Source organism: Dipodomys spectabilis, unplaced genomic scaffold (assembly GCF_019054845.1).
Source record: "Dipodomys spectabilis isolate Male_0828 unplaced genomic scaffold, ASM1905484v1 ptg000187l, whole genome shotgun sequence".
NCBI lineage: Eukaryota > Metazoa > Chordata > Mammalia > Rodentia > Heteromyidae > Dipodomys > Dipodomys spectabilis.
In genome coordinates, this window is record NW_024870864.1 from 13,432,625 (window position 1) to 13,449,066 (window position 16,442).

At 44.0% G+C, this 16,442-nt stretch overlaps 1 protein-coding gene across 1 annotated transcript in view; it reads left to right on the forward strand.

Moving 5' to 3' along the window:
- Sh3rf3 (SH3 domain containing ring finger 3) overlaps positions 1–16,442 on the forward strand; it is a 376,261-nt gene that overhangs the window by 300,179 nt on the left and 59,640 nt on the right. Inside the window, exons 5-6 of the mRNA XM_042695543.1 lie at positions 2,175–2,275; positions 12,112–12,282. Coding sequence (XP_042551477.1) covers positions 2,175–2,275; positions 12,112–12,282 — 272 coding nt within the window. The remainder of the gene's footprint in view (positions 1–2,174; positions 2,276–12,111; positions 12,283–16,442) is intronic.

Consider the following 16,442-nt stretch of genomic DNA (forward strand, 5'->3'; position numbering starts at 1 on the left):
TTCCCCTTTGAAACATTCTGTCCCTGAACTACATGTAGGACCTTCTGTTTCTCCAGAGGCCATCTGAGCCTCTGTCAAGTCCTTGTGTCAGCACATAGCATGTACTAGGCCTCAGGGAGCCTCCCTCCTCCCTCCTCACTCTGTCCCAGCAAACTGCATCCACCTACCCTGGCATCAGAGGACTCAGGTCCTATTTTCCCTTCTTTAGGCTCTCTGTCCTTCACTGCTTGATGTCCAATGTCTTGGAAACCATGGAATCAATTATATGCCTTGTGAGATATTTCAGTGGGCAGGTAAACCTAGACCCTGTTACTCATGGTGGCTGGAATCATAAAAATGGGAAGACAAGTTCAATGAGCTTGTCTATATCACACACATGCATACACAGGATTGCTCACCTAAGAGCCAAGGGCTCTCCATGAGGCTGCCTGGCTACCTGACATTGCTGTGTGTCTGATGCTCATATCTGTCTGTCCAGTTAGTCCTCTCCCATATCCTCTTGGTTAATATCCCCAGCCATACTTCAGTGCTCAGATGGCTATAGGCATGACATGCTCAGTGTGCCCAATGCCAAACTCCTTACCTTCCCAGATCAATGAGTACCATTTCTTCTGCCTGGTCAAATTATAAGGCAAGAAACTTGATCATTCCCTCCCCTTGCCCTTCAGGCTTTGAATATACTAGATCAGATCTATAGTTACACCTGGCTTTCCTTCCCTACCTACATCTCTGGTTTCCTTTCTTGTGTCATATAAGGCCATTGACATTGGATTTCAGGCTCATTCTAATCAAAGTAAATCTCTTCTCAGAATCTTTACCTTATAAATATCTGCTTTCTCCTTCTACCAAATAAGGTCACATTCTCAGGTGCTAGGAGTTGGACTTAGACTTGTCTCTTGAGAAGAACATAAATCAGCTCATGGTGCTTCCTAGTATCTCTAAACAAGACGATAGGATAGCTTTCTCAGGAAGAATCAGAGCAGGAAGAGCAAGCTGTGTGGTAAGAAGGATAATGTTGGCTCTCATGGGCTCTCTAAGGATTCCTCATGCAGGAATTTCCTTGGCAGGCCTATCACACCTTTGTCTCAGAAGACTTAGCACACCCCTGAATGAAGGCATCACCTCAAAACAAACCTTTCTTCGAGTCATGTAATACATAAGGAGTCCTTGAGGAGCTCAGCATGACTTTGGGTGGGAGGTGCTATGCTCTGTAAACAATGTAGCCTTTCACTGTCCACTAACTGTCACCTCCTAGGAAAATCCTGGGAATTCTGTGTCTAAGTAAGCTCATGTTTTATAATATGAAAAAAATTGTCTAGATTGGGGCTGGGAAGGTGGCTCAGTGGTAGAGTGCTTGCCTTGCATGCCTGAGGCCCTGGGTTCGATTCCTCAGCACCACATAAGCAAAAAGAAAAAAAAGCCGGAAGTGGCGCTGTGGCTCAAGTGGTAGAGCGCTAGCCTTGAGCTGAAGAGCTAAGGGACAACGCCCAAGCCCAGAGTTCAGGCCCCACGACCGGACCCAAAAAAATTGTCTAGATTTTATTAACAGCACAAGAATAATTAATTCTGTTTCTAAAGATAAAAGTCAGGCCTCCCTACATGGCTTTTTTCATGTTGATCATATATAATACTCTAGAAAAATTATCTCTTTTTTATTTTTATTATATATATATTTATTGTAAAGATACTGTACAGAGGGGTAACAGTTACATGAACAAGGTAATGAGTCAGTTTCCGATTGAGCATTGTTTTCCTCCTTTGTTTTCCCCCTACCATCCCTTTACTCTTATCTCTCTTTAACCAGTAGGGCTTGAACTCAGGGCCTGGACACTATCCGTAGCTTTATCACTCAAGGCTGGTACCCTACTACATGAGCCACAGCTCCACTTCTGGCTTTTTTTCTTTTAGTGGTTTGTTGGAGATGAGTAGCTAGGTGTGAGACACCAGTGCCCGGCTGAAGAAATTCCTGGAAGCAATCAGGGAAAGGTGTCCTGGGTTATCAAGCTCCCTCCAGATTGAAACAACATTATTAACACTCAGACAAGCAGAACCTGAGGCTTTGGGAGGGCCGAGGGACAGGCAACCGAGGGACTGCACAGCCTGACCCTGTGTTTTTCCTTCCCAGGGACAGAACCACCCTGCCCTCATCCTCATCTCTTCTTGTTTGTTTTCAGGATTCCTCTTCAACTGGACTCATCCCCACAGTCATTCCTCGATCTACTGCAGTGGCTGGAGACCCGGTCACATCTCCCAAAGTCCAGTTGCCCCTCAATGTGTAAGCTGCTCCATGTGTGTGTGTGTGTGTGTGTCTGCGTGTGTGTCTGTGTGTCAGAGTCCCATATCTTCTGTGCTGTCTGCATATTAGCACTTACATATGTGGTTTCTGTTGGCTTTTTTTAATTGGCTTTTTAAAAATCTGGTCAATGTACCTAAATGCCTCTCGTGATGTTGCCCAAAAAATAGTAGAACAAACAAAAGCCTAGCAAGGCATTTTAATGTCATCATCTCTAAAACAGTTACGGTAAATGAGAGTTCAAAATCTTTTACAATGCAGGCACTGGTCCATCAGAAAAGGAGCCACTTGTAGCATGAAATACTGACTGCCACAGAGGCCCTTGAAGTCTGGGCTGCCCCAAGGAAGGACCAGAGTGGCTAGAGCAATGAGAAGCCTTGGGATAGGGGTAGCAGCTTGGTTGCTGATGGTTCCGAAGTAGTGAGTATTTACCCATCCTAAGCACTATCCCAGGGCAGGCCAGCTGCATACCAGCCCCAAATATAACCACATGAATCACTGCTAGGAAGTGAACACTTATCTTGTTTAGGAAATCTGCTCTGCTAAATTACAGCTCTTAAGAAATGTGCAGTTTAAAAATTTCCCATTTCAATAGCATTCTGAAGAATGAGTTGGCCTTCTGCTCTTTCATTTGGCTGATGAGTTCAGTTTCTTAAAAAGATGCTTTAAGGTGGAGAGGGTAAATTTGGCAAATAAAGGATAAGAAAGTTTCATACACTAGGGCAGGTCTGAGGAACACCTAGATCATATAGTGCAGAACCTATATTTTTTAAAGCAGAAAACAAAATAAAATCTGCCTTTGGAAAAATCAACTTTCTATAATCTTTTTTTTTTTTTGGGGTCCGGTCGTGGGGCCTGAATTCTGGGCCTGGGCTCTGTCCCTCAGCTCTTCAATTCAAGGCTAGCGCTCTACCACTTGAGCCACAGCGCCACTTCCGGCTTTTTTTCTTTTTGCTTATTTGGTGCTGGGGAATCGAACCCAGGGCCTCAGGCATGCAAGGCAAGTGCTCTACCACTGAGCCACCTTCCCAGCCCGAAAAATCAACTTGCTAAGTTTAGAAGGCTTGCTAGAAGCAGCTCAGCTATGCTGGTACCCTCTCACCTAGCTCCACAGACCAGTCAAAAGTTAGCATTTGTTTCAGATAGGAAAATTCTACACACTTCCTTTTATTTGGCCACGCTTCCTTGGTTAACCAACTTAATAAAAGAAATTTGATGATTTTATGGTTTTTCACTAGTTTCCTGTGGGGAATACAGGAGCTACTTTCTCGATATCTTTAAGTGAAAATTCAAATACCAGACAGAGAGTACAATTAGCTCTGACACATTTGTAGATACAGACATCCTTAGATTCAACCCATAGACGGAATACATTTGGGAAAAATGCTAGAAATTGCCTAAAGATAAACTTAAATGTATCACACACTCAGCACTATGTCTAATTCACATGTGTCCAGTGATATGCAATATGCAGACATTGTATCAGAGGTAAGCAGTCACAGAAGGATATATGCTTATGTGAAATTACTGTGCAATTACTATATCATTCTAAACAAGAGACTGCCATGTGTGGATTCTGGTATCTTGGGGGTTTTGGAGCCAGTCCCCTTCAGATACCAAGTAATGGCGATCCTGTCCTAGATCTGAGCTCACCATACTCCTGGACTGCTTTTGTGGCTTCATTCCAAGCCAGAGTAGGATGGAGTGATAGGCTGGCTCTCTTAAAACAAGCAAAACAATGCAAAACAAAACTGGCGCAGAACATCATCCTTGAAGAAGAAGACCTACACCCCATAAGAATGTCCTAATGTAATTCCCCCAAAGTGAGGCAGGATACAAGACAGGGTAACAAGACTATGTTTATTCTGGGGTCCCTACAACTACTTGAATACCTGCACAAGGCTCTGAGCAACTACCTGTCCCCTTCCTGGGTATGGAGGGCTCTAGGTTTTACTAGTCAGGTCAGCCACCAGAGAAAGTTGCTCTGTCTGACACCCAAAAGTTGTGAATACTCTGAATATATTCTGAAGTCCTCAACATATCTTTAAGGACTTTGGCTTCAAGCCCTTCTTCTATGAGGGTCTCTGGGACCCTCAACACTTCCTGCTTCACTCAAATGGTTTGGCTGTCTCTATTAAACTTGAGGTTTTGATCATGATTCATTTGTGTGGCAGGGAGGAAGACTTACATATCATGTGATGGTTTCTTTCTTATTGCCCATGGTTAAGGAAGGGGTGAATCTTCAGGTGGTACAGTGGTGGTCTGAGCTGCAGACAGATCATGATGGGCACAGCGTGTTTAACATGGACATTCTACGGTTGTCTATCAAAGCAGCAGGATTGTACCTGGAAATATACAAAGCAGCAATACGCACTTTAGTGTGTATACCTTCCATGGCTATCTACCAAGCAGCAGGTACATGCCTGGAAATGACATACCCACTGCAGCAATTTATAGGGTCTACTTTGCAAAAATAACCACTAAAAATCACATTTATATGATCTTCCTAGGGACCAATCAAATTGACCTCTTCAGTTTGTCAAGAAGTGAAGTAGCTTGTACACTCACTGATCCTCTGATTCCAAAAGTATAGTAGTTGCAAGGGTACTGTGGCCTGAGACAAGGGTATGATTGCTGCTTATCTAACTGTTCTTCCCAAAACAGTATCTGGGAATTATATTTAGAACAGAACTTCAACATGAGATAAACTGTCTTTACAAAACAAGTGTAACAACTGCAGCAAGGTGTCTTCCAGTGATGGCTGTGGGGCTCCAGATGAGAGCCCAGTCAAGTCCAGTATGAAGTAATAGAACAACTCCATGATCCTCCACCACAATCCCTATATGCCTTGAAACTTGAGTCTTGGCAATGACAAAGCCTGGTCTTCTTTTGGTTGGTGGCAGGCTGTTGTCCTTTGCCCGTCTTCTAGTGTATCTTAAAGATTTCCATGACACGTAGAAATGAACTAAGCTTATATTTCAGTGCATAAAGTCACTGCTCCTCTGAAGAGACCAAACACTGCCCCCAGACTATCCCTTTGAACTCCTAGTTTGCTAAAAATCTCTAACTCTGGCTTGGTTGCCATTCATGATTCTGAGGGTATGAGTGGCCCACGCTGGAGGCCATGCTCATGTCAGAACTGAGTTGTTCAGAGCATCTTAAGATTGATGAAGCTGAGCTCTGGTGGCTCATGTCTACAACATAAGCTACTCAGGAGGCTGAGATCTGAGGATTGGGTACAAAGCCAACCCGGGCAAGTAAAGTCCATGAGACTCTTAACTCCAATTAACCACCAGAAAAAAAGGAAGTGGTGCTGTGGCTCAAGTGGTAGAGCGATTACCTTGAGCTGAAGTGTTCAGGGATAGTGTCCAGGCCCAGAGTGCCAGCCCCACAACTGACAAAAAGAAAATATTGGCTTTTTCTCTCTCTGTTCGTTTCTAGCTCTTGCTCTTGCTCTTGCTCTTCTTTTCTAGCTCTCTCTGCTCTCTCTCTGCTCTAGCTCTTTCCTCTCTCTCTCCTCTCTTTCCCAGCCACGTGGAGTGCCAACCTTGCCTGGTCCCAGCAGGCCCACTGAATAAACCTACCCCTTACCTGAATACCACGTGATTAATTAAAAATAAAATAAAAAAATAAATAAAAAAAAAGAAAATATTGATGAAAACATGATGAACAAGGCAACCTAATATATGAGGATTAGAGTCTTTCTTCCTCTTCTCCATGGACATCTCAGTGATTTTTAGCCAGAAGTGAAAGATGAAAGAGCAGAGGGAACCCTAGGAAGCTGAGCAGCACTATTTGGGGCAGGGAAGAAAGTGGTAGAACCACCAAGATATATCCCCCTCCTTAGAACCCCTGAGTTATGTGAGCACTGCTGACCATCAGGACCTGGAGGGGGAAGATCAACAAACCAGGACTGACATGTCACTTTCCTGTGTAGCATACACTGCCCTCCTCCCCTCAGGACCTGAAGGCTGCCTGTATACCAGGGGCAGCCCTTGGCTATCAGTTTCTTATTCCTGAGACTGAACCCCAGCTTTCTGAGGGAAAAGGAAACTTCCACAGTCACAGAGGTGCAATTAATTACCTATTGGGAAAGCCACATGTTTCCTACTGTGGATACCCTGGCCCCCAGATGTTATCTGGAAACATACTCCGAGGAATTAAGCTTGTAGATCAGAGAAAAGAAACCTTGGGGAACAGCATGCAGCAATGCTGGGTGGAGGCCAAGTCCCTAAATCCCCAGTCCCTGTTGAGGTATACTCTCTGCAGTGAGGAGGCCATGTCTAAAGCTAACCCTTTTCTCATAGCTGTGCTGACATTTGTCTCAATGGCCAAGGGCCACCAAACTACCCTCAAGGATAATGTGGTTCTCTCCTCCCGTTCTGGCATGCTGAGAAAGGGCTAGTGATCAAGTCACGTTATCAAATACTCTTCGTTAGGCCAGCTCTAAACTGGAAGTGTTTTTGCCTCAATCACCTGTTCACAAAGGTACCTTTTCTAATTGTCACCTAGCTTTGTGCCAGTTAGAGCACAATGAACAGCCCAGCTATCTTGATGCATTGAGGAGATTGCCTCAGGCACTTGTTAAGGCCTATGTTGAGATTTCAAGGCCTTCTGAAGCAAGTGGAGAACAGAAACCAGAAGGATAGAGACCAAACCAGCTATGGAGCACTCGGCTTTCCCTATGCCAGACTGTGGGTTCATGTGCCTTGTGAGAAACAGCAGGGCATACTGAGCCCCACGGTTGTCAAGGGACACTCACATGTACAGGCCTGGCAGAGAGAGCAGGGGAAGGCATCAGTGGGAAGGTAGATAAAAGAGGATGATGCTATAGGTTGTCACCAGACCCTGGAAGTAAATAGTATAGGAGGGCTGCTGAGACCCCAGGGGGCTAGTGCTGGCAGATGGAGAGGGATTGGGGTCATTCTCTGAATACTAATCAGTTTTGTGAAAAAGGAGGTGGCCATCTTCAGACACCTGCTCAATGAGTTGCTTCCCAGAGAAAGGCTAGGCCCAGAAGTGTCAGAAGCTAGGAAGACCATCCATAAGCACCTGGGGACAGCAGCAGTAAGCAACATCAATTAGCATCTCCATTCTTAAGCTGGGAATTCACATTCCACATTCAAAAAGAAAAAGGGATGGTAGGGGAAAAACAAAGAAGGAGGCAACATTGCTGGATAAGAAATGTACTCATTACCTTGCTCATGTAACCATAACCCCTCTGTACAGTATTTTCACAATAAATAACTTAATTTTTAAAAAAGTGTGAGCAGAAGTGATAAATACTTTGTCATTTGATGCGTTTGACAGGTGTGTGGTCCTGAAGTAGCCATAAAATAACTGAAGGTTAATTACCTTCTGGAAATGACTTGGCTATCCTTTAGCAGTATGTTAGAATATGTACATAATTTAATGGGGCAGTGACTTAGTGCTTACATCTCAGAATAAAAGCAGTAGTTCCATCTTTTCCTGCCAAACTAAAAATAGAGACTTTCTATATTAGGGCTTCGTGTCATTTTAAGACCTTTACACTCAGAAAAAGATTTTTCCCGAAATTACATTTTTACTTTAAATGAACACAGACATGGTTCCTGATGCAATAATGAAGGCAGAAAAATAGAAAACTAAAAGGCAAGTGTAAGGACATCAGCTCTGCACCCACTTCCCTCATTTTGGTTGGCGCAGAAGCTGCTGAGAGATCCATGGTTTCGAGGTTAAAAAGATAGATTTGGATGTTCTGCTACATTAAGCCTCTTCACATGAGGCATCAAGCTTCTTAGCAGTTGAAAGTCTAAGGGATTTTGTTTATTAGATGCTCAGTGATACAGATAGCCCTCCAGTGCCAATGTTTCACAGTGAGAGATGTATGCTGTACAGGTGCATGGCACCACTTTCTTAAAACATGGTCACCAGCTGACGTCCCCTAAAGCCTTATTTGTCAGGCTACAGTACAGAGCTGTGCCCCAACCACAAGGCCTCAGATGGGGTGGGGAAAAGGAAAATGGGTAGGGATGCAATGTCTACTGTATGGCAGACACACAGGCTCACTTAAGCTCTACATGAGTCCTGACATTTCACAGTCAGGGAAACTGAGACAAGAAAAGATTTGAAAATCTACCCATGTTCCTGTGTGTTTAGAGGCAGGGCCAGCTCTGTGGTCCAGAAGTTATCAGCCTGCCCAGGGGTATGGCTAGGTGCCATGAAAAGCTGACAGCCTGCTAAGGAATGGCCTGAGGTGAGGTGGGCTCTGGAGCAGGGTAAGGTGCCTGCACACTTGCTCTGAGTGCAGGCTTGCATAGCCCACGGTAAAGAGGTGTCATACTGATGGTACCAAGGAATTGGTCATCTTGGCCTTTCTATCTTTATTTCAAATTTTCTCTGTCTGATGAACATTCTGGTCTCAATACTCCATGTTTGCCTACTAGGTGTACATTATTGGATGTGATGAATCCTCATTTCATGTCAAAAATTCTTCTCTGGCCAGTGCCAGTGGCTCACACTTGTAATATTGTCTACTCAGGAGGCTGAGATCTGAGAATCGCAATTGCAAGTCAGCCCAGGCAGGAAAGCCCGTGAGACTATTTCCAGTTAATTACCAAAAAAGCCAAAAGTGGAAATATGTCTCAAGTGGTAGAGTGCCCCACCTTGAGCAAAAAAGCTATGGGACAGAATTGAGAACCTGAATTCAAGCCTTAGTATTTCGCACGCACACACACACACACACACACACACACACACACACACACACACACACACACACACACACACACACACACACACACATCCTTTTCTTTTTCAGGTGCCCTATAGTGGATTTCTGTACATCACACCTATGTATGTGGCTCTTGTCCATGAGAAGATGAAAAGTGGAGCAGAGCAGATAATATACATTTACACACACACACACACACACACACACACACACACACACACTTGTTTTTCAATAAATACTTATTGAGAGTCTACCACGTGCCTGGACTGAGGAGACAGCATTGAACTGTCAGTTAAATTCACTTCCTGGAGCATTCAATGTGTGGGGGAAAGCAAGCAAGCAATAGATTCCCGGATATCAGTGTGAGGATACCAGGGCAGGCGTCTGGTACAATCAGGTAATAGCTTGGAGCAATGTCTCACTGAGCAGGGCTCACTGGTCCTTTTTCTCTAGGCCCTTTTGAGCAGATGCCTCTGCACCCCATTTAGCCTCTTTTAGAAGATAGACATGGGCACAGGTCAGCAGTGGCTACCTCATGCTGCAAGCTTGCTGGAAGTCCTCTGTCCAAGAGAACTCAGCTGCTCACAGGAGCAGGTCAAAAAGGCTAGGGGATGAGAGAAGAGAAGGAGAGAAGTTAAACTCCCTGGACCCTCCTAAAAAGACTATGCCACCTTGAGATTGGTGTGTGTGGAAGAAATCATTTGGAAATAAATATAAAGTAGTGGTCTAGTAAAACCCACTGAGAGCTCTGGCAGTCATTGGCCTCACTGCAGGTGGATTTAGTGGCATTCATTTACCTTATACTTGTTCTTTTATGTGTCCTGTGACCTAAGGCTGCACAACATAAGAACTGGCCTAATAGAATGCCCACAGGATGCTGATCCAAGACAACAGATTATGCTCCATGCAGCGTGACTCCCAGCCAGTGGCAAGCCAGGGTGAGGGGACTTGGCCTTGATGCAACTCCAGGCCCAGAAGAACACAGGCTGTGAGGCACCAGCTCAGTTTTGCATCAGAAAGTTGGTCTCCAAGTCCTGTTGAACAGACCAAGTATCCTAGGCCTTACTCCCTAGAGGTGGCTGGTGTGTCCACCTACACCTACCACAGGGCTGCTTTCTTCATAGGCAGTTTGCTCCAGGTAGGAACACTTAGTTACCTAATGAAGTTAGAGTGGCATCATCCCCCAGTGGCATTCTGATCTGGCCTGAGTCAGAGACTGCTCTGACATTAGAAACAATGAGACAAACATAAACAGGATTTATGTTTCTATTTCTTTGAGCACAAGTTCACAATGTCATGTATCATTTTTATCAGTTTCCATGATTCCAGATGTTTCTGATCTTCCCTCTTGCTCTGCCTTGACCCCAGCTGTGTGGAAGCTACTCTTTTATCTGTTGGGCAGCCCAACACATATATCAAAGTCACATATGGGCTTTGGGTGTTCAAATGCAGTCTTCATGTGACTTTCTGTCACTAGCAGTACCTCTGCAGTCATTCAAGATGAGGGATGCACCCTGGTTCTCTTATCTGTCACCTGAGTGTGCATGGACTATGTAAATCTATAGGCCATGAGAATGAGAAGGATCCTTTCTCAAGGGCTCTATGTTTTGGAAACTCAGATTGCATATCTTCTCAAGGAACATAACAAGGAAACAATATGCAAACCACATTTCATCCTAGCTTATGTCCCAGGGTAGGGGGCACTGTAAACAAAGGACCCAATTTCCCATTGAAAAAGAGCAGAAGAAGTCCTTGTGTATATAGTATGAGGATGTTGGAAAGGAGTGGTGGATTTTATTTTAAAGCAAAGAAAGCTTTATTTATGAAAGGAGCTCTCTTTTTTGCTGGTTGTGGGGCTTGAACTCTGACCCTGGGCTCTGTCCCTTAGCTCTTTAGCTCAAGGCTAGCACTCTATCACTTGAGCCACAACACCACTTCTGGCTTTTTCTGTTTATGTGGTACTGAGGAATTGAACCCAGGGCCTCATGCATGTGAGGCAAGCACTCTACCACTGAGCCACCTTCCCAGCCTATGAAAGGAGCTCTTACTTATCTCTATACTACTCCTCAGAGCCTCTGTTCTTGCTTGAACTGACTGAGCTGGATTCCAGAAGGCCCTTGGGGAGTCCATGGGCTCCTCTATCCCGGAGACCTGTGGACACCTCTAGGAGTCTATGGTCCCTGAATAGAGTCAACACACCCACAAAACAGTTGGTCATACTGTGAAATCTGTGTCATGACTCTTTAGAATTCATCTTTCATTTTCTATTAGCTGAAGGGCCCATCCACTTTCATGACTGAATCATGTGAGAAAACACAGTTATCTGCTGTAGTTCTGTTCATCAGTTCAACATAGAACAGAGTACGCAGCCTTCCAAGTCCTAGGAAGTTAGGATTGAGATGTGTTTCATGTCACCAGAGGAACTTGCCATAGCCAACTTTAAGGCATAATGTGTAAACTTAGGTTTTTCACCACCAAGTCTGTTTAGCCTTATTTGCAAGTAAATCTTAAAAGAAAAGTAGAAGTAAAATAATTAGTCACAGTACAAATATTTCTAGGAAGTATACAGCCAAGAATTCCATAATAAGGCCATCTTTTCTCTGAAAAGATTCGGCGTTTGATACGTGACAAGTTTGATAAGTGAAGGCATGTGGAAAGCTCAACCCAGACTAATTTAGCACAAACTAGATTTTCCCAAGGCTTTCTCTTGCTCAGAGCACTGGACTATTGACATCATGAAGAACAGAAAAAAAAATTGTAGGGACCAAAGACCAAGCACCAGAATCCAGATCTAAGGCCTCCTGCCAGGTCTTCCCTCCTCACACAGCTCAGCCCCGCATGGTTCCACCTGCTTTCCCAAGGGGCCCAATGTGGTGTTGTAGGCCATCAGACCCACAGGGGCTGTCTTCCATCCTCTCTTCTGCTACTTGGGTAGGATTGAGTCAGGTAAGGGATGTGTGAGCTCTTTTGAAACTAGAGAGCCTTACAGACATTAGCTATTCTGTATAGATTGGCATACCCAAAGTTGAGCTGTGTGCCCTGTGCCCACGCTGCCATGTCCTGGAAAAGGTGTTTGCTGACCTGTGTCTTCTTCTCTTGCCTATAGATACCTGGCTCTCTATGCTTACAAACCCCAGAAGAATGATGAGCTGGAGCTGCGCAAGGGTGAGATGTATCGGGTGCTGGAGAAGTGTCAGGACGGCTGGTTCAAGGGGGCATCACTGAGGACTGGGGTCTCTGGGGTCTTCCCAGGAAATTATGTGACTCCTGTCTCAAGGTGAGGACCCAGCAGCCTGGGCTAGGAAGACAAGGTCCCCTAATGCTGTGGGAGCCCTGGAAGCCATGTGTGGAATGAATCCCTAGAAACACTCAATCCAGAGGCAGCGGGGTAACTGATCTCCCCTTGATGAATGGTTAACCTGATGAGCTGAGTTCCTTGGCTTCCCTCAGTGGGCACTAACTACCCACAGACAAGAATGGGAACAGGGAGAGCTGGATTCAAAGTAGCAAGGGGTCATCAGAGAGCAAGGTCTCCAGTGTGTGTGTATTTCTGTGTGAGGATAGTATGTGGGCACATGTGTATAGTATGAATGTGCTCCTGTGTGAGTACATAGGTGAACAGTAAGTATAGCACATGTACATGTGTGCCCTATGTGTAATGTGTGTGCAGCAAATGTGGGACAATGCATTGTGTGGTGTGAGTAAATGCGTATATGCAATGTTCACAGAAGGTGGATACTGTGTCCATGTATGTATAGGTTCACATACATAGTATATATGCACATACACACCATACATAAATGTGTGTGTAAAGTATATTGCCACAATGATCTATGTGTAGAATACACACATATATTTCTCGACAAAGGAAAAATGATACATAGCTTAAAGTAACAGTTGTTGTTGAGTTGGCAGTTTAAAATTTGCTTTACAAATCTGTTGTATTCCTTTTATGAAATACAAATGGTAATTTTAAAAATTCAGTGGAGAAACCAAGTGCAGTGGCTCACACCTGTAATCCTAGCTGCTTGGGAGGCAGAGATCAAGAAGATTGTGGTGGAAGGCCAGTATGAACAATCAATAAAAAGCTGGATATGGTGAACCATGTCTGTCATCCCACCTACATAGAAATCATAAGCAGGAAGATTGTAATAGCCAGCTCAGTCACAAATACAATTCAAAAAATAATGAATGCAAAGAGAGATGGAGATGTGGCTCAAGTGACAGAGCTCCTGCCCAGCAAACGCAAGAACATGAGTTCAGTCAGCCCAGGGGTCCACCATTTGACTGCATTCCAGTCAAGGACGCCCAAGGCACAACTATGTATAGAAGCTGATGGATGTGCAAATAACAAAAGATATGTCCTTTGGGTTTCTACTGTCTTTGGAGGAGGTCTATGTAAAAAGTATTCGATAGTAACTGGCCTTGTACCTATTGCCTGACTGATGTATACCTACTGTCTAAGTGGTTTCTGAAGGGGCATGGAAAGATATACACTACTTGCTCTGTGGCTTTGGGTACCTGGACTTCACACAAGATGTCCAGTAGAGGCCAGGGGAGGAGTCTTTCCTGAGGCCCAGGAGGCCTACAGGAACAAGGAAGTGGGTATAAGAGATGCTTCACTCAGGCCAATAAAGGAAGCCCCTCATTCTTTATTTTTTTAATATTTTTTATTGTAAGGATACTGTACAGAGGGGTTACATGAGTAAGGTAATGAGTATGTTTCCTATCAAGCATTGTTACCCCCTCCTTTGTTTTTCCCCTACTATCCCCTCCCTCCCCATCTCCCCAGCTCCTCCCTCTTCCACCCCCCCCAAAGTTGTAAAGTTCGTTTTCAACATAGTGTCATGTACGTCTCATTGTTACAATGGGTCCTTACTTCAGCATTTTGTTATTTCCCTTCCCCTCCCCAAATTAGAAAAATGTATATATAAGATGCAGGGCACTCGAATCAAATACAGTGACAGCAGGGCTTATACCATGGGGGAAGAACATACAAACTTTTTCTACCACTTTGGAAAGCAGTATGGAGGTTCCTCAAAAGACTATACATAGAGCTCCCCTATGACACACCAATCCCACTTTTGGGCATTTACCCAAACGATCACAAACAAGGCCATACTAAAGCTACCAGCACAATTATGTTTAATACAGCATTATTCACCATAGCTAAGATATGGAACCAACCCAGATGTCCCTCAATAGATGAATGGATCAAGAAAATGTGATATGTTTCTGGGTCTCTATTAAGAAAATTTCGGCCTGCGCCAAGGAGACCTAGGGTTTCTCCTATTCCATCCTGTAATGTTTTCAGAGTGTCTGCTTTGACTCCGAGGTCTTTGATCCATTTGGAGTTGATTCTGGTGCAGGGTGATATAAAAGGATCTAGCTTTAGTTTTCTACAACTGATTAACCAATTTTGCCAGCACCATTTACTGAAGAGGCTGTCTTTCTTCCATTCTATTTTTTTAGCTCCCTTATGGAAGACTAGATGGCTATACGTCTTTAGGTCCATTTCTGGGTTTTTAATTCTATTCCATTGGTCCTGAGGCCTGTTCCTGTGCCAGTACCAAGCTGTTTTGATTACTATGGCTTTGTAGTAGAGTTTGAAATTTGGTATTGATATTCCTCCAGCACTGTTCTTTCTGTTAAGGATCATTTTTGCTATTCTGGGTCTTTTATTGTTCCATATGAATTTTTGGATTGCCTCTTCTATTTCCTTGAAGAATGAGGTTGGAATATTGATAGGTATCTCATTGAATTTGTAGATAGCCTTGGGAAGTATTGACATTTTCACGATGTTGATCTTTCCAATCCAGGAGCATGGGAGTTTTTCCCATTTTCTAAGTTCTGTTTTGATTTCCTTTTTCAGGTTTTTTAAGTTTTCATCATAGAGGTCCTTCACTTCTTTGGTTAAGTTAATATGTGTGAGTCAAGCATAAAAGGTCAGATAAGTTGATGTTAGGGGAATGAACCGCAAGATAAGTATTCAAATGTTTTTTTTTCTTTCATGCAATTGTTTCTAACATGATTATAAGATGATTTCTATGTTGCTTTGTATGTCCCTCTCTCACGGTATAGCCCCTGCTTTCATTGTATTTGATGTTGGTATAATTTGTGGAGGAGAAGGGCAAAAACAAACCCTTTAAACAGGGATACAGTTGGACCCATTGCAACAATGAGATGTTCAAGTCGTTATGTTGAAAAAATGAACTTTACAAGTTTGGTGGTGGGGGAGGATCAGGTGGGGGGGAGGGGGGAGTATGAGAAGGGATGGGAAGGGGAAACAAAGAAGAGGCAACAATGCTTGATAAGAAATGTACTCGTTATCTTACCCATGTAATTGTAACTTCTCTGTACGGTATTCTCACAATAAAAAAAGAGAGAGAGAGAGCGAAAAAAAGAAAATGTAATGTGGTGTGTGTGTGTGTGTGTGTGTAATGGAATTCTATGCTTCCATCAGAAAGAATGGTACTGCCCCATTTGTTAGGAAATGGAAAGACTTGGAAAAAAATGCATTAAGTGAAATAAGCCAGACTCAAAGAAACGTAAGTCCCATGGTTTCCCTTATTTGCAATAACTAGTATACGTCTAGAATAATCTTACCAGACAAGCAGAAAAGGTCAAAGCTATGTACATATGATCATATAAGATGATGCTAAGTGAAATGAACCCCAAGATAGGGACACAAGAGGCTTTTTCTTTGTTGCTGTTGTTTGTAATGTACTATATGATTTTTGTTTCTTTTGTATGTTCTTCCCCATGGTAATAAACCTCTCATTCCTAACAGCAGCCTTCTGTTTAGAGTGGGAGCTCCCTACAGACTCCCTGAGGGAACTTGCCCAGTGCTTGCAGCCAGGGATTGCTCTTTAATGGAAAAAGCTCTAGTTAAGATTTTTTATGCTAACGTTCATAAGCTTTCTCTTTCATGGTCTTGTTCGTGAAGTCTTTGAAGTGCTTGAAAGAGGCTCCAGTTGGTTTGAGGCAGCTGACAGGGCTAAGGCGAGGGTGTCCTTTGCCTTTGGGTGTCTCCCCTTCCCTGCCCATGCAAAGGTGGGCCCATCTGTGCTAAGGATGCTTACATCTTGGTCTCGCTGCTTTTCCATCCATGCCCCTTACCCAGTGCAGACAAAGTCCTCATGGACTCCCTGGCTGAGGAAAACTGAGATATGGCCAGTATCTGGGCCATGCCCCTCACACACACTGATTTTGGAGTGCCTTTCTGCGTCATCCTACTACCCAGCAAACCCCAACATATTCTTTAAGAGCTTTGGGAATCTTTGTCCCGTGGTCTCTTTCCCATATCACTTATCCCAAACAGTCTGTTGGTGGCTGCTACTCATTATAGGTCACCTATGGGTATGCAGAGCCTGCCAGCCTCACACATAACAACCACCTCCAGCTTTGCACCCTGGATACTTTGCACAACCTCTGCAC